At 48.5% G+C, this 22,500-nt stretch overlaps 1 protein-coding gene across 1 annotated transcript in view; it reads right to left on the bottom strand.

The window, feature by feature from the left end:
* Nucleotides 1–22,500, bottom strand: part of sorbs2a (sorbin and SH3 domain containing 2a) — a 75,304-nt gene that overhangs the window by 1,080 nt on the left and 51,724 nt on the right. Inside the window, exons 15-25 of the mRNA XM_031560401.1 lie at nucleotides 18,474–18,533; nucleotides 17,226–17,275; nucleotides 15,918–16,093; nucleotides 11,195–11,256; nucleotides 10,502–10,599; nucleotides 9,604–9,718; nucleotides 9,132–9,263; nucleotides 8,683–8,853; nucleotides 2,476–2,513; nucleotides 1,854–1,960; nucleotides 1–1,250 (exon numbers count right to left, since the gene is read on the bottom strand). The exon at nucleotides 1–1,250 is cut by the window's left edge and continues 1,080 nt beyond it. Coding sequence (XP_031416261.1) covers nucleotides 1,189–1,250; nucleotides 1,854–1,960; nucleotides 2,476–2,513; nucleotides 8,683–8,853; nucleotides 9,132–9,263; nucleotides 9,604–9,718; nucleotides 10,502–10,599; nucleotides 11,195–11,256; nucleotides 15,918–16,093; nucleotides 17,226–17,275; nucleotides 18,474–18,533 — 1,071 coding nt within the window. The 3' untranslated portion in view covers nucleotides 1–1,188. The remainder of the gene's footprint in view (nucleotides 1,251–1,853; nucleotides 1,961–2,475; nucleotides 2,514–8,682; nucleotides 8,854–9,131; nucleotides 9,264–9,603; nucleotides 9,719–10,501; nucleotides 10,600–11,194; nucleotides 11,257–15,917; nucleotides 16,094–17,225; nucleotides 17,276–18,473; nucleotides 18,534–22,500) is intronic.

Here is a 22,500-nt window from a genome sequence, read left to right as displayed (position 1 = left end):
TCAGAGACAGTTCAACCAATTCAGGACAAAACAAATCACAGAAAAATGCTGGAATTCAAAATCTAGAAATCCACTTTACTTGGAAGTTCAAATGCACTTCATTATACAAGTAAAGTGTTAGAAATAATAAAGAATATATCATTGATTGCCACTACAAGTGTATTTCATAAAGTGACTGTCTAGAATACAATGATGGTTCAGAGCTGTATATATAGATCTATTGTATGAAATGTGAAATAGATCTTAACTGGGGAAAAAAATTCATAGTTCACATTCTACCTAAGTGTCTATAAATACTATTGTACACAACCAAATATTAAAACATATATATATGCTCAAACTAACACCATTGCTTTCAGGTATACCTGCATAATCCTTTGAGGGGAATTGTTGCGAGGACTTCAATGTTGTGTTGGGTCTAGGTGAAAAGCCCCGATCCTGCTTTGAATAATCCTTTAGTGTGTGACCCACTGAATGTCCTTCTCTGGGCCATGTCCAAATACTGCTGCAATTGCCACTCCAGTGTCTCCCGCATGTCACCTCCTCATTCATCCAACCATTCTGTCCTCAAACAGAAGACAGCTTCAGACTGGGGGAGAGTAGGCAGTGGTGGGCTATGGACTCCTGAAAGGATGACTGTTCACTGATGACAAGGGTGACGATCCCCCTCCTTTGAGTGGGGTGGCTCAAACTGCCGTGAGCTTTACTGAGCTGTTAAAGCAATCCCAGTGGAGCACTCTGTTTAGCTTGTATTGCATATCAGAGGACATACACACACGTCCTAGCCTCAGAAAAATGGGTTGACTACTGTGTGTGCATTGGCCAGGGGGTGAGAGGTATGCAGCCATCCTAGGTGAGATGGGGATTGTGGGATGGAGGGATACAAAAGCTCTGTGCGTGTAAAAGAACCCCCAATCAATCATTGTCTGTGAAAATGTCTCTCATAAACATGGCTAGTTGGTGCTAAAGGTCATTTGAGTGGACAGTGCCGATACACACAAGCACAGAGGTTTGCTCGCACAGTCACACACACACACACACAGACACAGACACACACATACACAAACACACAGTCACACACACACACACACAGACACAGACACACACAGGTGTGAATGCTGCATGACCTCATGCAGACAGTGAGTAGTGAGGTTTGTGCTGGACAGACAGAGAAGGTCAGAAACAGCATCAGAGCTGCTTCACATAGTTTCCTGGGAAGGTGCCAAAGAGCTTGCTTCTTCGGGAGGTCCCTGATTAAATTAAACAACAACAGCAATCAATCAATCAATCAATCAATCAATCAATCAATCAAACTAACAAGAAAACACATAATACGTGTACAAGAAGAAACAACTAGCAATACATAAACTTTTCTTACAGCATACTACCATTCTGTGGTCAGTGACAAATATTTTACAAACTTAACTTAACACTAACACACACAGACACAAACATGAACACGGCCACTGTATGAGATCCCAGGAGCTGGATTTTGTAATGGACATCTGGTTGCTATGGTTGGAGGAAGCGCCGTTGTTAGATAAGTGAGAAAAAGCACCCCACTGTGGTAGACTACTGATACTGCATTCTGGTCACAAGCCTTACATTTAGTCATTTAGCAGACGCTTTTATCCAAAGCGACTTACATATGTGCGACTTACAATGTATACACATTTTTTTTACATTTACACTGATGGCACACTGCACATCAGGAGCAATTAGGGGTTCAGTGTCTTGCTCAAGGACGCTGCGACAGGGAATCGAACTAGCAACCTTCTGATTACTAAACGACTTCTCTACCACTGTACCACTGTCACCCCTAGCCTGTAAGTCTGTTCCCTAACAGGACATACCCACAAACCAGCCATCGTCACACTTCTCCAGGACGTCCACTACGTCTCCCTCCTTCAGCTCCAGCTCGTCCTCATTCCGCGGCATGTAGTTGTACAGAGCTTGGAACCTGTGGGCCAATCAGAGAATGAAGTCAATCTTCCCAGAAAGTAAAGAAATGATAATCAGCTACCTGTGCTCTGAAACGTCCGGAGCAAGTGATCACAAATTCCTAGCAGTTTTAAACAACAAAGGCCATCAGATTGTCAGACTTAATTTACTAATTATAATATTATTACATATCACATGATCTACAATAAGCATGGTAAATACCAGCACACATTAGTGTAATTTTCAGGGTCAAACTAGCTAGTCTCTGCAAGGGCTCTTTGACCTAGTCCAACAGACAAACTTAGAGCATTGGCCTAAAGAGTTCATTGGGAAGTTTTTTGAACAACCAATACATATATATATATATACAGTATACAAACAACATGAGTCATATATAGAAAGATATATATCTATAAGACTTATATCTATCTATCTATCTATCTATCTATCTATCTATCTATCTATATATGACTTATATCTATATGTTCATGTTGTTTGCTGGTATAGCCAGTATATGTTGTGTGTTTTACTTACTGGTCTCCAGGCCCATGGTGGGAGTCCTGTGTGATCCTCTGAGCAAAAGAGGCAAGAGAAAGAGAGGGAGAGAGAGGGAGAGAGAGGGAGAGAGAGAGGGAGAGAGAGAGGGAGGGAGGGAAGGAAATTACATTCATTAGTCTAAATGACAAACTCGACTATGGCGTCATTTTGCTGTCTTTATTATGACAGCGCACACAGAATATAAAAGGAAGACTGAATGTACAAACAGGAACTGAGGGGTGAAAAATAATGTTGTTAGCGAGACATTAGCGAGAGAGCGAGCAAACTGAAACATCGATGCAGCCCTCATGTCTGCTCAGTCACAACTTGTGTACGCTCGTGAAAACAGCTTTATTTTTCACCCCTCAGTCCCTCTTTTTACATACTCGATTCGTGTCCCTGCCCTCGTTTATATTCTGTGTGCGCCGTCATGACATAGATAGCCAAATGACGCCATACTCGACTGCTTTTTCAAATCTGGAAGTTCACTCTCCAAGAGCGTGTTGAGAATAAGGAACTGAACAGAAAACTAAAAACAAAACATGTTGCAACACGAGACACAAACCCAGCTCTGCAGACCCAGTTCATTCTACAGTCCAAACGTTAGCTTCATCATCCCACACATGGATTTATGGGAGCCAATTCTGGGAGCAGACTCTTCACACACTGAGAGAAGGGCAACCTTAGGCAACCATGCGCAAGGACACAGCCTTAGAAGACCTTAGCTATAAGGGGAATGGGGATGGGGGGTTAGAAAGAACTCAATTTCCCATCCTGCATTGCTGCTAGTGTCTGGGGCACGGGGCAGCCTACCCTGCGGCTCCTGTTGGGGGACAGGCAGGGCCTCCGGGATGAGACAGGGCTGCGGGGGGGCTTGCCCCCCACCACCACGTCCTGCTTAAAGACCGGCTGCAAGGGGCGAGAACCCAGTCAGGCAACATAGATATGCTCAATCCTGCCATAGATCATGCAAACACACACGCACACACACACGTATATATAAAGGGTAGACTACACACAATCACACACAGAGGAGACAGATACTATGAATAAACACAGTACAAGTTATGCCTCTACGCTCCCTTCAGGTTGCACATGTGCATGCTGTCTAGATGACACACCAAGCCCAAATGAAATCTGACCAGTGCCTCAGAGGACACACAACAGCTGTTACACACCGAGTGCACTCACGCACAGGCAAGATTCCCACAAGCATCCGGCAACCCTGCATGCACACCCATGATAATTACTCACAGAATTATCACAACGAGGATCTTTACAGCAAGCACCTTCGCCAGCTCCACCACACAATCAACCCCAGCACAATCTCAAAGTCCCAAGGCTACAACAAAATGTTAATGCCTTTTCTTGTACCATCGCATCATGCTGTAAACACTCTGGCTTAAACAAGTCTTCTCGCAAACAAACCAAACAGCACAGGGTCAGTATTCACACAAGAGCCCAAATGGTCCCGTATGGATTTTTAGAGATTAATGATGAAGGAGATGAAGGGTGTGCACAGATACTACACTCGCACTCCCACTATTCCTTTACCTTGATCTTAGGAGACCTCGGCTCCACACGGGGAGAGAGGGGAGCACCAGAGACAGGAGGAGGGGGAGGAGGAGAGACAGCAGGTGGTGAAGAGGAAGAGAGTGGCAGAGGAGCAGAGACAGCAGGTGGGGAAGAGTGATCATCAAGAGAGGAGGACACAGGGTGATTAGGGAGAGAGGGAGAAATGGGAGGAGAGTGGGAGACAGGAGGTGAAGAGGGAGGGGGTGATGGAGAGAGAGTGGGCGCTGGGCGAGAGGAGGGGAGAGAACTGGCGATGGCGTGAGAGAGAGTGGAAGGAGAAAATGGAGGGATTTCAGATGTTGGTGCAGAGGGTGGAGGGGGTGAAGATGAAGGAAGGGGAGGAGGTGGAGAGAGAGACAGTGGAGGTGGAGGTGAAGAGGAGGGGGGCAGAGGGGAACGAACAGAGGTACAAGAGAGAGGAGGTGAAGAAGGATGGGGTGATGGGGTGTCTGGAACAGAGCAAGGGGGAGGACCAGGAGTGTGTGGAGGCTGAGAAGATGGATCTAACGGAGGTGTAGAGCTCTGTGGCTCAGAGAGCAGAGATGGAAGGAGAGGAGAAGAGGGAGGAGTGCATGGGGAAGAGGGAGAAGGAGGAGATGCTGGGATGGTGGGAAGCAGCATGTGGAGGGAGAGGGAGGAGGTCGGAAGAGAGGAGGGAGGAGGAGAGGAGACTGGGGATGAGGGGCGTACAGGCGGACGGGGGGAGGACCAAGGAGAGCGTATGCTGGGGGAGGATGGAGAGGGAGATGGAACTGATCTTGATGAGGAGAGGAGAGGAGAAGAAGGGAGAGGGGATGGAGGACAGGATGAAATGGTGATATGATCCTGAGACGTGTAGCGGGTAGAGAGAAAAGGAGAGAGGGGAGAGCAAGGGAGAGAGGGTGAAGAGAGGTGGGCAGGAGGAGGAGGAGAGCAGGCAGGGGATGCTGGGATGCTGGAGGGTCTGGGAGGCAGTGGAGGAGCAGGTGAAGGAGGAGGAGATGGAATGCTACTGGCTTGTGGAGTTGGTGAGGAGAACTGATAAGAACAAAGAGGAGAGGGAGGAGGGGAGCGAGGGAGCAGGGGAGGGAGGGAGGGAGCAGGGGAGGGGAAGGAGGAGGGGAGCGAGGGAGCAGGGGAGGGGAGGGAGGAGAGGAGCGAGGGAGCAGGGGAGGGGAGGGAGGAGGGGAGGGAGGGAGCAGGGGAGGGGAGGGAGGAGGGGAGCGAGGGAGCAGGGGAGGGGAGGGAGGAGGGGAGCGAGGGAGCAGGGGAGGGGAGGGAGGAGAGGAGCGAGGGAGCAGGGGAGGGGAAGGAGGAGGGGAGCAAGGGAGCAGGGGAGGGGAGCGAGGGAGCAGGGGAGGGGAGGGAGGAGAGGAGCGAGGGAGCAGGGGAGGGGAGGGAGGAGGGGAGCGAGGGAGCAGGGGAGGGGAGGGAGGAGGGGAGCGAGGGAGCAGGGGAGGGGAGGGAGGAGGGCATGGAGTAAGGGATGGATGAGTGGAGGATTCATGATAAGATGAAAGAGCAGATGAAGGTGGAGAAGATGGAGCAGAAGGATGAGTGATTTGAGAAGAGGCAAGGAGAGAGGAGAGGACTGGAGAAAAAAGGCCAGAGGCTTTGGAGGAGGAAGAGCAACGAGAAGAAGGGATGGGGGAGGGAGGAGGGGAGAGGTGGTGTGGAAGGGATGAAGCAATAGGCGGTTCGACAGAAGAAGTGGTAGAGCACTCAGAGGAACCAACAGGGTCCATAGCCTGGCAAATGTAGAAAATTAAATGGAAATAAACAAACAAACAAACAAACAAACAAAGGAAAAAAAGAAATTCAGAAATACCTATCTCTTAATACATCACACCACCCCAATAACAACATGCATACTAAACATCTGAATGAAGCAATATCATTCACACTGTACTAGCCTATAGCAGAAAAATACCAGTAATGAAATTTCTCCAACAAGCACTAAACCCTGCCATTACTATGACTACGGTACTCAGCTGGGTAGTCAGTCACAGAGGTTAGACACTGCATATTATACCTTAGCTGAGTGTCCACTACAAGCTGCTGTGATTGGTTCAGAGTCTGTGTCTGCTGCTTCCTTTTCATGAAGCTCCTCCTCTTCCTCTTCCTGTATGTACAACTCAGGAAGCACCGCCTCCCCGACACTGGCAATTGACTTGACAGACTCAGAGTGCCCGTGCATGATCTTTGATTCGCTGTTAAATATTTCACAAAGGATGTCCTCTGCCTGCTGCTTATAGAGGTCAGACTCAGAGTTACCAGAACTGTGTGGTCTGAGTGAGAGGAGACTCTCTGTGGTTAAACAATAAGGCTCATCCACTTTAACCATGCTCTTTGATTTATTACTGAGGCTGATGGATGTGTCGCTGCCCAATGGCACTGACAGACCCACCCCAGCCTCATATCCTGATTGGGTGTCCATGAGCATGGACAGGAGCTCTTCGTATGGGTTCTCTTCATTGTGCCCAGTCTGGCCTGTGTCTACCTGCTGTGCTCTACTTGGCCTGTAGGGGGAGGCTTGAGTGGGGCAGGCAGGCGGCTCAGAGTAGTCTGGCTCTGTCTGGTCTGTGAGACGCCATGATGGCTTCTCCTCTATGGCCCTCAGTCTACTGCCACTCCACAATGAAGGAGAGGAGCTTGGTTCACTGTGGGCAGGGACAGGAGGAGGGCTCGGTCGCGGGGGTGGGGAGAGGGGGGAGTTCAGAGAGGCGAGCTCCGGCCTGCCTGGGGGGCGGTGGCTTCTGGGTGGAGGGGTGAGGCCACGCTTAGGTGGGGCAGGTGGGGTGACGCTGGCCATGGGGCGGAGGCCTGGGTGAGGCAGCAGGCTGGTGAGGAAGGGGGGAGGAACGGGGGGCACAGGGGTGCTGCAGATTGAGGTGGCGGGGGTGGTGGTGGTGGAGGAGGTGGAGCAGGGAGACAGGAGACCCTGGAGACCCAGGGTGAGGGTGAGCCACTCATTGGTGATGGCCTCCAGGTGGTGCTGTGGAGTGAGGGGCTGACTGAGGGAGGGAGGAGAATGCAAGATGGAGGTGCTCTGATGGGATTGCAGAGAGAGACGAACACAAAACACAAAACACAAAACACAAAAGACAGATGGATAAAGGGAGAGGAGAAGACCGAAAAGTAAATCAAAGGCAGGAAGAGGAATGTGTAGCATTAGCTGATGAGTGTGTGTGTGGGAGTCTGAGTGCATCTTTGCAGTTTTCCCAGACAGCTGATAAACGTTAAGACAGGTGTGACCATAGGGCCTTGTGAATGTGTGGGCAATGCACAGTGTGTCTCAGTGCGTATGCAGCAGTTGATCAGTCTAAAACGAAAAGTAAAAAGGTTCATAAGCATTTCTAGTTTCCCACAAAAACTACCTTCAACTAGAATTGTCCGCACAGCGCAGAGTCCCTGTACAGAATCCTAACCCATTAGGAGCCTTTGTGAAGTGAGAATGTTTCACTGCGTGCTGCAAACATTCACTGTTCCCTTTTAGGAATAGTCTGATCAGCTCACTGAATCACTTACACACAGCTCTGGACAGAATTACTTTAACTACTGTACATATGAAGAGCATTATGAGGTTGACTTGAATGCAGTCAGCGGTTCATACTGCCATACTTTACCAGAACCCCCAGACAACCACTAACCGTTATAAAACGAAAATATGTTTGTCGTTCACCATGTGTTACTTGGTTTGTGTGATATGTGTTTGCAGAGCTTCCAAATGTGCGTGTGTGTACTGTATCCGCTTGCTTTTGCCCCGGTTCTCTAATTACACCCTGTTTGCTGACATCATCTGCACACACCCAACTCTATTATCGCCTTGGCAACGCCGATGTGTCAAACAAGGTCGCTGACTTGGGACTTAACAATTAGTCACTCTGGGAGAGAGAGAGAGAGAGAGGGTGAGGGGTGGAGAGGGTGTCCCCTCTCCTCTCAGTATGGTACAGGTGTCTGCTGACTATACAGAGCTGACAGCAGCCCTGCATGCATTCACTCAACATGGAGAGAGAAGCGCTGACAGTCTCACTTCCTCTTATAGCATTTTGCGCATTGCAATCAATATGACCGCTAATTGCACTTAATATGCAATCAGGCAAGTGTTGATGTGGCAATGCTGATATGGAGGAACATTACAGTAGGATGCCATGATGTGTGCTGTTAGCCGATGGACTACTGGCAAGGCCTTGGACAAGAGGCACATCCTTCCGCGTCCAGAATACCATGACCATGTCTGGTTATGACTGACTGAATGAAACCCTGTGGTGAGTGACTGATACTGGGATGTTCATGTGTCAAATCATTTAAAAAAAAAAATCGAACCATAGGAATTAATTCACAATATCCACCAGCTTCAACACGAGAGAAATTTCAGAGAAAGTTTCAGCATCGAGCTCTGTGGAGTGGACAACACAAAACCAGTTCACAGGCAGAGGGCTGAAAAGTTCAAATCTCCCACTCTAGCAGCACATCTCCCACTCTGGCAGCACATCTCTGTGTGGAGAAGTAAAGGACGAGCAGCACACGTGTCTGATCTCAACCCCCCAATCAACTCAAACAGGCACGAGGGCATGGAGGGGAGTAGGAGTCGCTCTCCTTGCAGTGGTTCCTCTTACTTGCTACTTCCTACTAAGTGGTTCCTCTTACCTTGTGGCTCCTGGAGGTGGGGGGCTCTGTGCGGTGAGTGGGACTCTTGGAGGGGGACCTCTTGACAATGTCCACATAGGACATGGGGAAGATGCCCTGTTTGCCTGTGGCTGGGCTCTTCCCCTCGTACCAGTTAGGGTCCACCTGCCTGAGCAGGATTATGCGCTCTCCCTGTGGAACACACACACACACACACACACACACACAGGCCGTTTTTAGAGGGCATAATATCAGCAATTTCTTTCCAGGCTCTACTGACTGCATTTAATGCACTCATCATACATTGAGTTTGAGTGGATTGTTCACCCAACCCAACACTACAGCATTGGATGACCTATGAAATACCATATAAACACTCAAGGTTCTCTCATACAGAAGCCCACATTTAGACTGAACATGCTGCCATATGTCCATGGAGACCATATTACAGCATAGAGACACAGGCTTACCTTTCTGAGTGACAGCTCCACATTAGTGTCAGAATTGAAGTTGTAGCGAGCCACTGCCTCACCCATCTCTCTCACCTGAGGGGGCGGAGGGGGGCGCACCGGCTGGGGCTGCCTTTCCACTGCAGGCACCTTCTGTGTGTGGTGAGTGTGTGTGTGTGTGTGTGTGTGTGTGTGTGTGTGTGTGTGTGTGTGTGTGTGTGTGTGTGTGTGTGTGTGTGTGTGTGTGTGTGTGTATGTGTGTGTGTGTGTGTGTGTGTGTGTGTGTGTGTGTGTGTGTGTGTGTGTGTGTGTGTATGTGTGTGTGTGTGTGTGTGTGTGTGTGTGTGTGTGTGTGTGGTGCATGTGTGTGTGTGTGTGAGTGTGTGTGGTAAAGACAGAAATACAGAGAAAATGGAATAATTTACATTTGGGAAAGACTGGTGTATAACTGGTACAACAATATAACATATAACAATATGTTTTCCACACGCACCTCCACATAGGAGATGGGGAGGATCCCCACGCGTCCGCGATGCTCCCCCTCAAACCAGTTACCGTCAATCTGTCTGATGATGTTTACGGCATCACCCTTCTTAAAGGACAACTCCCTGTGGACCACACACACACACACACACACGCACGCGCACGCGCACGCGCACGCGCACGCGCACGCGCACGCGCACGCGCACGCGCACGCGCACGCGCACGCGCACGCACACGCACACGCACACGCACACGCACACGCACACGCACACGCACACGCACACGCACACACACACACACACACACGCACACGCACACGCACACACACACACACACACAAGAGCTAGAGCAAACACAGCCAACCCTGCAAGGAATGTCTGAATGGGTCGACCGAGACCAGTGCCAGTTTTCATGCAGCTCAGCACATAGCACTGTGTAGGAGCTCAGCCTATTAATATGGCCCATATGATATGATCAAGTATTGGCAGGCTACAGTAGCAACCCACTCATTATTATCTCAACTCATTCTGGGAGCTGCAGTAAGCATGTAAGAATACAAAGACAATGACACCGTCATAAAGGCCAAGAGCTGACATATTGGTGACAGCCATATGATGGATAAAAAATGGGTTGATGTAGTGCAAAACAGGGAGAGAGTATGAAGGCAACATAAGCGATGTAAAGCAGCAAGCCCATGGCAAGTTTCAGCAGCAGGTGCATGGGTAATGTAGTGTATCCAGGAGCCATGCACAAGGCTTGTAAGCTAGCACATAGCTTAGGCACAGCAGGTGTTCAGTTGTGTGTGTGTGTGTGTGTGTATGTGCATTTGTGTATTCAGCCATGAGGGTTACATGTGATGTCATAACTGTGCGACGGTCCTGTTGCCTGTGTTTGGCGAAATTACTCACTTGGCCGATTGTGCCTTAAAATCATAAATAGCTCTGGCAGGCTGTTTCTGATGGAGGAGAGAAGACAATATGAGATATGTCATCTGCTTATGGGAGACCTACAGGGGTGAGACAATGAAAGAGAAGGTGAGCCACCACTTACATAAAACACACACACGCACACACACACGCACACACACACACACTCACACAATCACACACACACATACACACACACACACACACTAGACAACAGTCTGATCACAGAGCTGATGATGATAGCAAAAGGTATAATAGTTAAATCTAAAGCTTTCAATGTAATAAATATAAATAACATCCCTTAAGGCAATTCATGACATTATTATTGATAAAACTATATCATGTTGTCAGGCATTTTCATTATAGTTCCCATAATGTTAGATGCTATAAAAGCTGATTAATGTATGACAGGCTCCCGACATGATAACTGCTATGACAATTACTGACAATGGTAACAGATACTGTTGAACAATTGTACACAGGCAGTCACGGGCAGATGGCTGATGACAGAACATGAGATTTCACAAGGTTATGTTATGTGAGTCTTATGCTGGACAGCAGCAGGCACCTCACTTCTAAACTGAAAATAAAAGTTCTGTCCAGTATTTTGGCAGCTCTTTGGCATGTCCTGCTGTTTTGTAAACCTGTTACTTGATGGAAGGCACTGCTGCTCACCTCTCTGTTGGGGGAGGGCCTTCTGTGCTGGGGGGTCTGGTGGCCAGTGTCAGATGTCTGATCTGTGGGAGCAGAGACACATGTCAGAGGTCAAAGGTCAAGGTCAAAGGTTGAGGTAAACACAGTGAAGGCATGCATGTACCATGTGAAAGGTACAGGGTTGATCCAGTGGCAGGTGTGGGATGGAGATATGTCATTCGGGGAAGTGGTCGGATTCGAACACAAATATAAAAAGCAAGGCTCGAACTAAAAATACTTGTATTCCACTTTCATGGGAAAACGTGAGGTAAAATGCTGAGGGTTGACATCACAGGGCCAATGAATGATTTACTGTAACATAAAACATGCTCATCACATGGGAATAAACAAAGGGAGACACAAATAATATTCCACATGAACCAACACAACTGTAAATGACAAAAAAAATGATGAAAATAGAGAAAATGAACTGTGGAACTCTTCATTTTGAAAGCCCATGTAACATGTAGCTGTTGTAGCTAACGTGTAGCTGAGATACTTAGGACCACCACTCCCCTTTCCACTAACTATCAACTTACCTTAACACTGACCTTAACGCTCATTTCAAATAAACAAATATCTTTTCCACAGCCCAATCCTTCCCTCACATCTAAACCTATTTCTATGGCTCACTCTCAACATGGTATAACAAATAGTACAAGGCTTAACAATGGGCTTTCAAAATAAAAGTGACACAATCACCTACAATACAAAAACAAAAAAGAGAGATAACCAAAATACACAACCACAAAGGTTAACAAAAGAGAACAGCAAAAAATAATATTCACAGTGTCCACAGACAGACCACAAAGGAGTGGAGCCCTCTGATGGCTGAAATGCCTCACACACATCAGTGTGGGCACCAGAGGACACCTGCTGCAGCCAAGGGACTCCTACAGACAGGTCAAACATCATACTACTGCCAAGTGTGAACATCATCTAGGAGATCATCTAGGTTCTTAGTGACACGCAGAGTCACAGCAGGTACATCAGATCTTTAGATCTTTAAGTGCATCAGTAGATTTTAGATTTCAGAATATTCTGAATTCAAATGATACAAAGGACAATTAAGATTAAAAAGACAGATCTATCAGTCAATTAAGATAAAAGAAGGATCTATCAGTCCGTATATATAGAAAGACAGTACAATATAGATCTATGGCAGTCATTTGAATGAAATACCTAAGCAGGAGACCCTGGTAAAACAGCGTGCAGTACACCAGCAGAACAGCAGAGGGAAGTAGAGGGATGACAGGTGGACAATGGGTCATAAGCCTTTATCCACCAGACGGGTATGTGTGTGTGTATCTGCATGCAGGTGTGGATGTGGGAGTGGGGGTTGAGATAGGCCAATACTCCTCCACCTGAGTAACAGTGTGCGTTGGCGTTAGCGTTGGCATGGTGGTGGTTGTTGTTGGAGGCGTCTGCGTGATGGTGGTGCCGGTAGGGGGAGGCACTGAGGTCTGAGCCGAGCCCACAGGGGGAGGCATAGCCGCTGGGCGATCCCTGTTGGCTCCTGCTCTGCGGGTGGTGGTGGTAAGGCTGCTGGTGGTGATGGTGTTGCGAGGGAGGCGGAGGCGAAGGCCCCGCACTGTGGTGCCCGCTGAAGTGCCCACCTCGCTGCCCCCTCAGGGACGAGCTTCTCTCGGGCACATCAGGGAGCAGCTCCTCCAGCAGCCGCCGCAGGATGCTGTCGTCGGGGAGACGGTTGACCCCCTCTCGGAGGCTCCTGCCCCCGCCATGCCCCACCCGCTCCGTCCGAATGTGCTCGTAGATATCCTGCAGGGCGGTGTCCAGTGCCTCATACATGGCGGCTTTGGAGCGAGGGCTGGAGCGAGCACGGCGATGCCCGTCGCTACCGCCTCCGGGAGGGGAGCCCTTTTTCCGGCGGAAAGGCACAGGGCTGACCAGGAAAGCCAGCTTGGAGAGGCCCGGGTCTGGGTGCGAGAACACGGATGCGTGGGCGTGGGTCGGGGTGGTGACTGGGGTGCTGGAGGGCGTACGCGGCTCCAGGCGTGCTCGCTCGCGCTCGTGCTTGCGCATGGTGGTGAAACGCGTGTAGGAGGCCGGGCAGCGGCCCTTGCAGGAGCTGATGAGGTGGCGGTGCTGGAAGCCCTGGCTCTGACCCACGCTCTGGTGACTCTGGTGGTGGCCGTGGTGGTGGTGGTGGTGGCCGTGGAGGAGCTGGTGCCGTCCGGCGGCGGACGTGATGAAGCTCTCAGAGGATGTGAGAGAGCAGTGGTCGAAGTCGCTCTCGCTGCAGAAGGACGAGGCCTCCAGCTGGACGAAGTCACTCAGGTCCGAGGCAGCCGCGTCGACCTCGCTGTCCGAGTACTCCCCCTGCTGGTGTGGCGTGGCGCTGGCCGGCCGCGGCCTGTCAAGTGGGTGATGGTGGTGGTGCTGATGGGAGTGACGGGGGTGGGTGTGGGGGCGCGGGTAAAGCGGATGTCTGTGCTGGCGCGGGGGGGCGGCACGTGGCTGCCCCTCGGGGGGGCTCCGGGGTCGTCTCTCAGGTGGCAGAGGGGAGGAGGGCGAGGCCGACACGGAGGCCGAGATGGAGGCCGAGATGGAGGCTGGCGGAGGGCCGGTGGGAGTATCCTCCTCCAGCAACGACTCGATGGAGAAGCGGCGCTTGGGGCAGCCGCTGCTGCTGGCGCGGGAGGAGGACCCCGGCGTGGTGGCCCCCGACGGTGCGTCGTCCCCCAGGTTGGGCATGGACTTGGACTTCTGGATCATCTGCTCGTACGTGGAGATGCGCGTGGGCACCATGTCGCGGGGCACCTCCCCGCCCCAGGGCGCCCACCCCCCGCCCAGCCTCAGGCCGCCCAGCTGCTGGTGCTTCTCCAGCTCCAGGATGCGGGTGCGCACCGAGCGGATCACGTCGGACGGCAGCAGCTCGGCCCGGTTGATCCGGTGCATCTTCTTGTAGAGCTGCAGAAACCCTGGCGCGTCGTGAGCTCGCCGCCTGCGCTGGTGGTGGCGGTGCGGTTGCCGAGGTGACGCCGACCCTGAGCCCGACCCGTCTTGAGATGCCATCCCGTCGCACAGCAGCGAGCCGGCGCTCTCGGAGCGGGTGGCGGTGGGCGGGGTGGAGGCTCCTCTTCCTCCTCGGCCTCCTCTTCCTCGGCCGCCATGGTGGAGGTGGGGCGTGTCGGAGAGCAGGTCGTCGCAGCTGCGGGACTTGAGGCGGGGCTGGGACTGGGGCGGGGTGGGGGTGTAGGTGGGGGGCGTGGGGGCGTTGGAGGCGTCCTCGGCACTGCTCCAGGTGTCGCCGGCCTCCTGCCGGTGCATTTGCCAGCTGTTGCGGGAGCAGAGCGAGTGCCGGGGGCCTGGCGGCAGGGGAGGGGGCGACAGAGGCACAGAGGCCGAGCGCGGAGACGCCATCTCGCACACCTCACCCGCTACCACGGAGACACCACAGAGAGCGAGAGAGAGAGAGAGAGACCAGAGAAAGAGAAACGGAAAACACAACAGAGAGTATAATGGATAGACATGGAAGGGGATGGAGAAAGGGAGGGAAAGAGAGAGAAAGTGAGTTGTGAGAAAAATAGAGGGGGGGGGGGGGGGGGGGAAGAAGTGATGGGGAGGGAGAAAAGTATAAAAAAATAAACAAGATGTACAGAGTCGGAGACAGAGAGAAGGAGGAGGAGCAGAGAGAAAGGCCACAGGAGGACACAAAAACAGATTTGTTAGAAGACAAAAAGACAAGTAGTGAAACAGATGACAAGAGAGCAGTAGGTACAGAACACACACAGTCCTCCTCCTTACCTACCCCCCAGGTGGGCCGCCAGCCCATTCATATACACACACATGCCACAAAACACACACAACTGAACACCACTTCATACATTCCTCAGACTGATTCATTGTGGACCTAAATGAGCCGTATTGTTCATGCAGCGCAGAAAGGAAAAAGAACAAGAACAAATCCCTGCAGTCTGGGAGAAGAAAAAAAAAACACAAAGCACAGCCTGCTTACTGTCATCCCGCCTGGAGGCTGCCAACAGACCAAACAGCCAAAGACACAAAGAGAGGAGCATAAAACAACACAGATCACGATAGAGCTCAATTGGAGAAGGGAGAGAAACACGGACACGGTTTAGCATAGCCGCTTCCCAAAGGCACACAATGTGGCGCATTTCTTAGAGAACATCGCACGAGAGAGTTGAATCAGTGGGCAGCCACTAAAATTATACCAGTTGGCTAAGAACAGCAGGGAAGCTTTCTCTGTTTTTTCTTCTCTGTGTGTCTGTGTGTGTGTGTGTGTGTGTGTGTACGTGTGTGTCTGTGTGTGCATGTGTGTGCCTGCGTGTATGTGTGTGTGTGTGTGTGTGTGTGTGTGTGTGTGTGTGTGTGTGTACGTGTGTGTGTGTGTGTGTGTGTGTGTGTGTGTGTGTGCATACAGTATGTTTATTGGACTTTTTTGGGACAACTGTGAAAATTTTTACTACTGTGAGATGGTTTTCGATTGCTAATTGTGTGTATACATTTCTTCCAAACATTGATAAGCTTGTGCTTATTTATCTCTCAGTAATACTATTTATCTCTCAGTAATACTGCCTGCTAAGTGGACCCCAATGTGTATAGGTGTGTGTGTGTGTGCATGCGAATGTGTGTATGTGTATGTGTGTGTGTGTTGGGGTGTGTATGTGTGTGTGTGTGTGTGTGTGTATGTGTGTGTGTGTGTAGGTGTGTGTGTGTGTACCTTTGGCTCTGGACGGTGATGAGGGGGATGAGCGTGCGGTGGGCTTCTTCAGTGTGCTGGCTCTGCTGGGCTGGTGGGCCTGAGGCAAGGCCTGCAAGGCATTCTGGTCCGCCGTGGCGTTCTGCTGACTCACCGTGGGCTCGGACTTCCTCCTCTTCCTGTAGTCACTGGCGGCACTACAACCACAGCGGTCGAACAGAGAACGAAAAACAAACACACACAAACAGTGAGAACAACCAAATGAAATCAACCCGAGGACCTTCATCTCTCGACAGTTCTTTTTAGTCAATCATTCATACAATTTATAATAATATAAGCTAATATGAGCTAATAGTAGCACATTTCAGGACCAAATAAAGATGTCAATAACCACACTTTGATTGCACACATGCAGTATCTATTACTATACATTTATTTCAGCCTGGCACTATGTATGAAAATCAGCTCCTAACATTACCATTGTAAGGACAGAGATGATAATGGGTCCTATCTATGTTCAATACAACGAGCCTTGCACTGATGTTCCCTGACACATAGACACATACAGCCATGACATACAACACTAAACTAAAACACTGTGACACTTTTACGATTTCATCAACCCTTTAGGCTAACAAATGAACAAATTCTATTTTTATAACTTACAAGAAACACTGTTTAAATCCACATCAACACTTTACAGAAAGTACAATACAAGTGGGTATTACATACCGGTAAGTCCTTGATAACCAGCAAGCAAAAATATATTTTTCATTTCAATCTGAATTATCAAAATACTATTACAGGTAAGTGCTTTTCCCACAGTATCTTGTTCCTGTTATATCTCTTCTATATTCACTACAAACTTAAATAATGTATCATCTAACACGACTGAGACTCTGGATAGCAGTGGATAGTGTACGTGTGTGTGTGTGTGTGTGTGTGTGTGTGTGTGTGTGTGTGTGTGTGTGTGTGCAGGGGGGGGGGGGGTGCCTGCAGAGTGAGCTCACAGAGTGTGAAAGCTGGAGAGGCTTTAGCCCATGGAGGGGTGGGGGGGTAGAAAGCTGCCACTCACCAACAATGGGGAGTGAATGAGTATAATGGCTAATTTATGCAGCTCGGGGAATAGAGAGGGGGGAGCTGTCATGCTGAAAACACACACACACACACTCACACAAACACACACATGCAATACAAAGAGTGTGAATGGGTTTGCAAGTAATTCGCTGCACGTGGCCTGTTCTAATAGACTTGTATGCGGAGGGTAAGAACGCTTTGTCCTTAAGACAGAGGGTGAGAAGCAGACGAAGGGAGTGAGGGGGTACTCACCTTGACGGCCTGTCGGGCGCCCGGTCCGCGTGCGTGATGTAGAGCGAGCTCTGTGAGAAAGCAGAAGACAACAAAAGAGGAGGAGAGTGAGCGGGCCACGAACAAAGGCTGGAGGCACACACGCTCACACACACGCTCACACTGGCTCCACACGCCACGCCGCGCTCAAAGCCTTCCCCCCGCGCTCCGACCCAGGTCCGCCCGGAAGACTGGTTCCGCATCACCGTCAGGACAACCCCCCCCCCCCCCCTTCACCCAACTCCCACTCCGTCCTGTTTCTCACACAAGCACAAACAAGAGCACCCGGTGAAAGCGCCTTGGAGATGATCTTTTACCCTGTCTTTGTTTTTAAGCACCCATCTCTCTTCCTAGAGAGGCAATGCGAGAGAAAGAGAGAGAGAGAGAGAGAGAGAGAGAGAGAGCGAGAGGGGCATGTGAAGAGGCAGCATTTAGAGTCCTGACGGAGCAGGAGGCTTAGGATGAGAGAAGCTCCCCTCAGTAAAACCAGGCATGGAGTCTGGAGTCTCGGAGCGGAGTGTTCCTACCTGACTACTGCAAAAAATTGCAAATGATTCGTGGCATACAATTCCCACGGCAAACTGCTAATCACAAACAGTGTCCGTTCCACAACAACCCAAAAGAACACCTTGCATCAACCGCCAGCCTTATTGAAAGCAAAACATTTTGCATGAGGACTGCGTTAGATTTCATCAGCAAAAGTGAGAAATACTGCAAACTGAAGCAACAGACAGCACTGAGGATTGGCACTAAAGATTGGCACTAAAGGGGAGTTAATGTCAGTGTTAGATAGATAGATAGCTATATGCTCTAATCAGAGAACATGATGTAGGCAATTAAACTAAAGTCAACAAATAACTGTCACAGGACAATACGAGGATGATGTGATTATGATGGCTGATGGCTGATGGCTACTGTAGTAGATCTTTCAAACATAATTGATCTAATACGCTGATTAGTCTGTCGGTAAATGTTACTTGTCTTACTTGTTTCTTAATGCACACTTGCATTTTGTTTTGGAACAATATTCTACCAATATGTTGGTTTCATACATTTACCATTATTCTCATCCCTCAACAATAAAACCTTGTCTTTTTGTGTACAATATCTTGTCTGGATAGACATCCTGATTCCCAGAGGGGGTGGATCTGTGAGACGGGCAATCAGGGTTGTGTTAAGCAGACAAGGGGAGGGGTCTGGGAGTAGCGGCAGGCAGCGGCTGTGGATTACCTCAGTGAAGGTGCGAGAGGTGGAGCTGTCTGGATTATAATCCAGCCGTTTTTTAGGAGGCTTGGATCAGCCGTGTACAGAGCAGGAGGAGGAGGAGGAGGAGTGCAGATGAGGTGGAGGAGAGGAGGCAGTGGCATCATGGGAAAAAAAAAAAAAACATGAACAGCAGGTCATGTGGAGAAGAGAGTGACAAAGTTAGAGAAACATGAGAAGCTCAAGGATATATGTGTGTATGTGACAAATACAAATGCATATACACTCCAAAGCGCACACACATACACGCATACACACACACACACACACACACACACACACACACACACATATATATATAGAATCATACATACTAATTCAAGCAAAGTTATGCTCACTCATTATCTACTGCTACTAACACATACCTATCAGAAGTGAGATTAATAATTTTATGTGAACACACGCGAACACACCTCCCCATATCCACATGCAAACTCCAACAGCAAAATGTGAATTTCTGATCCATCACTACCAGCGCCTCTGTAAGCTGTGAAACTAGCTTAAACTAAGCACTTAGCTTGATGACTAATAGCAGAACCATGCTGTGATAAGTGAGCCAGGGAAAATGGATATAGCGAACAGACATCTACTCCTCATGACGATTAACATGAAAGCAAGAGTACTTTGCTGGAAACCCAATTTTTGTACAGGTCTCAGTATAGGACTTGATTATCACGAGCATGACATGTAATCACTGATAACTTCTCTGCTGTGAAGGGGAAGGTCCACTTTGATGAAATGAATGAATACACAGCGAGGGAGCTACGGCTCTGGGGCAGTTGTGTGGGTGCAGAGCACAACCAGCCGCATTAGTCTGGATGAGTCATAAAAAGTGAAAAGAGAGTTTTAAGCTGTTGGATTTTTTTTTCTTTTCTTTTCATCCATTTTCATCTTAGTCCAAATACAATAAAGGTGAATGGGAGTTCAGACAGCTGTCAGTGGACTCTGTGATGATCTGGGTCTGATCTGGGTCTAGAGCTGGGTCTCATCCATCCACGAGGAAGTGAGTGTCTCCAGCACGTCTGAAGCACATCTGAATCCCCACCCTGACTCACTGGGTGTGAACAACTAAGTTAGCCAGTGATGGTTAGTGACTAGATAAACACACAAACAGACACACACACACACACACACACGGAAACTAACCACCAAACCAAAAAAATCAAACCAACAAAACAGATGAACAAAATGCAGGAAAAAGGCCCCAAACCACAGTCAGTGTGTTTACATGATGGTATAATTCGAATCTTTGCTTAGTTCGGACTATGCTTTCTTTCGAGGGTAGGTGCTATTATCCCAATGTACATGGCAGTGAATAAATCGAATCATTGGCCGAAAGCATGTCATATCCGATACGATAGGTGGCGCTGTTTTTATTACAACTAGTGGTGATACAGCCCTTTCCGCTTGACCTCTTCACCACTACCAATAACAACAACAGTTGATTGAGCATGAATCGCGTCTGTTCATCGGTCCAGAAATGCGTGTTGCCTCTTGGGTTGTTTGTTTGTTTGTTTGTTTGTTTCTTTCTGCCAGGCCGATGTGTTTATAAGTTACATTATTCAAAGGTGAAAGATAAAAGGCGAGAGAAACGCACGCACATTCACACACGCGCGCAAATAATGGGTTACAGCCTAAACGCATTGCCCTTCTGCCAGTTGCATCAAATTGTTTTAGTACTTCTACGCTGTCGATTTCCAAATCTGTGTGAATATTCATGAGAGCAAGTCCAGTCAGTCTTTTTCGTAGATAGATACAAGACCTTCAGGACGCAATGAATGTTTGGCTAGAAATTTGCCGAACTTTCCAGGGCTTGATAAAGTTCACTGCGTAACTCATTTAGCTGTTTCCAGCTCTGTATCTGCATCGTCAACGCTGGGCATTAGTTGTCTGTACTCCGATTTTATAGTTTCCCCATTTTAATAAATATGCGTTCATGATATATTTTTCTTCTTCTCGCGTAGCAGAAGGTACGCACAGTGCGTACGGCTGCATGCGCCACTGGAACTCTGTGCAATTAATACAATACATAATAGGCTAATTGATACAATATCTCCTCGTTTGAGTGTGGTTGTTTTGAGTGCAATGGAGTGTATGATCGATGTTGTCTATAAAGGTATTTAGGTAAAGGTATTTACGGGAAAATATCTCGATCCACCTGTCACGTCTCTGTCTTTAGAGGGCAGCGCCAGATAACTGAACACAACTAAAGTCACGCGTGCCTCGCGGGCACAATACCAAATTTCATCATATTTGATAGAATGAAGGACATATTAGTTGTGAATAGTATCACCGAGTTTGATAGGTATTGGTCAGGTAATAGCCGAGTGACAGCTGATTTGCTTTCTGATTTGACAGTACCTTTTCGTGGTTTTTTTCAGCGCCAGATAACTGAACACAACTAAAGTCACGCGTGCCTCGCGGGCACAATACCAAATTTCATCATATTTGATAGAATGAAGGACATATTAGTTGTGAATAGTATCACCGAGTTTGATAGGTATTGGTCAGGTAATAGCCGAGTGACAGCTGATTTGCTTTCTGATTTGACAGTACCTTTTCGTGGTTTTTTTCAGCGCCAGATAACTGAACACAACTAAAGTCACGCGTGCCTCGCGGGCACAATACCAAATTTCATCATATTTGATAGAATGAAGGACATATTAGTTGTGAATAGTATCACCGAGTTTGATAGGTATTGGTCAGGTAATAGCCGAGTGACAGCTGATTTGCTTTCTGATTTGACAGTACCTTTTCGTGGTTTTTTTCAGCGCCAGATAACTGAACACAACTAAAGTCAAGCGTGCCTCGCGGGCACAATACCAAATTTCATCATATTTGATAGAATGAAGGACATATTAGTTGTGAATAGTATCACCGAGTTTGATAGGTATTGGTCAGGTAATAACCGAGTGACAGCTGATTTGCTTTCTGATTTAACAGTACTTATTCGTGGGTTTTTTCAGCGCCAGATAACTGAACACAACTAAACGCACGCGTGCCTCGCGGGCACAATACCAAATTTCATCATATTTGATAAAATGAAGGACAAATTAGTTGTGAATAGTATCACCAAGTTTGACAGGTATTGGTCAGGGGAGACGGCCCAGTGTTCCGAAAGCCCGATATTCCGAAATCTCAATATTCCGAAAAATAGTCCCCCTGGCAAAATTTAGAAATATTTTAAGTGGCACAAAACACTCAAAGCATTTCGTTTGCACAGCAGAGCGGAGACGCTCACCGGGCTATCACGCATATAACTTTTCCTAGGCAATATTTGTTAACTTAGCCTACTCTGGTTTTGAATATGGGGTAGGCTACCACTCATGCGAAGGAAATCACCGGCAGATTGTCGCAGGACATTACGCAGATCTTGTCAAGCACTGACAAAGCATGCATGCGTTGGCAATCATACAAATATTTTTGTATCATCGCGATGCAAATGCATGTGTGTATAATAATATTCTGAATTCAAGTTAATGCTTGTGAAATAAAGGCATTTATATGTTTATGATTGTGTGATTCATTGGGATGTGCATGTGGGCAATAGTGGTTCACGTTGCTGTACTCACAATTTCGGAACAGCGGGCTGTCGGAAAAATGGGCTTTCGGAACATTGCCATGGAACCTTGGTCAGGTAATAGCCGAGTGACAGCTGATTTGACAGTACTGCTGTTGTTTTAAGCAAATAAAATGTGGAACGTCCTTATACGTGTTTAAGGAGGGTTTGTAAAGGTGCTCATATCTTCGGACCTCTTCTGTTATGTTTGTTCATAATCAACAAGAATAAGCTTGTGAGACAGTCTGCAGGATATTCATAAAAAACCGTGTCATTAGTATGAACAGTTGAGACAACTTATCCCTCTTTCGTCTTCCGGGTCACGACCTGGCAGGGAGAGAGGGAGCATGCGCAAAGACGCAAAGTCCAGTTCCTTATCCAATTCACCGTTACATGCCGCAATAGTCGAACTATCAACTGGATCGGATCGAGTTA

Source organism: Clupea harengus, chromosome 22, assembly GCF_900700415.2.
Source record: "Clupea harengus chromosome 22, Ch_v2.0.2, whole genome shotgun sequence".
In the NCBI taxonomy this organism is placed as follows: Eukaryota; Metazoa; Chordata; class Actinopteri; order Clupeiformes; family Clupeidae; genus Clupea; species Clupea harengus.
This window is presented reverse-complemented; position numbering and strand designations above follow the sequence as displayed.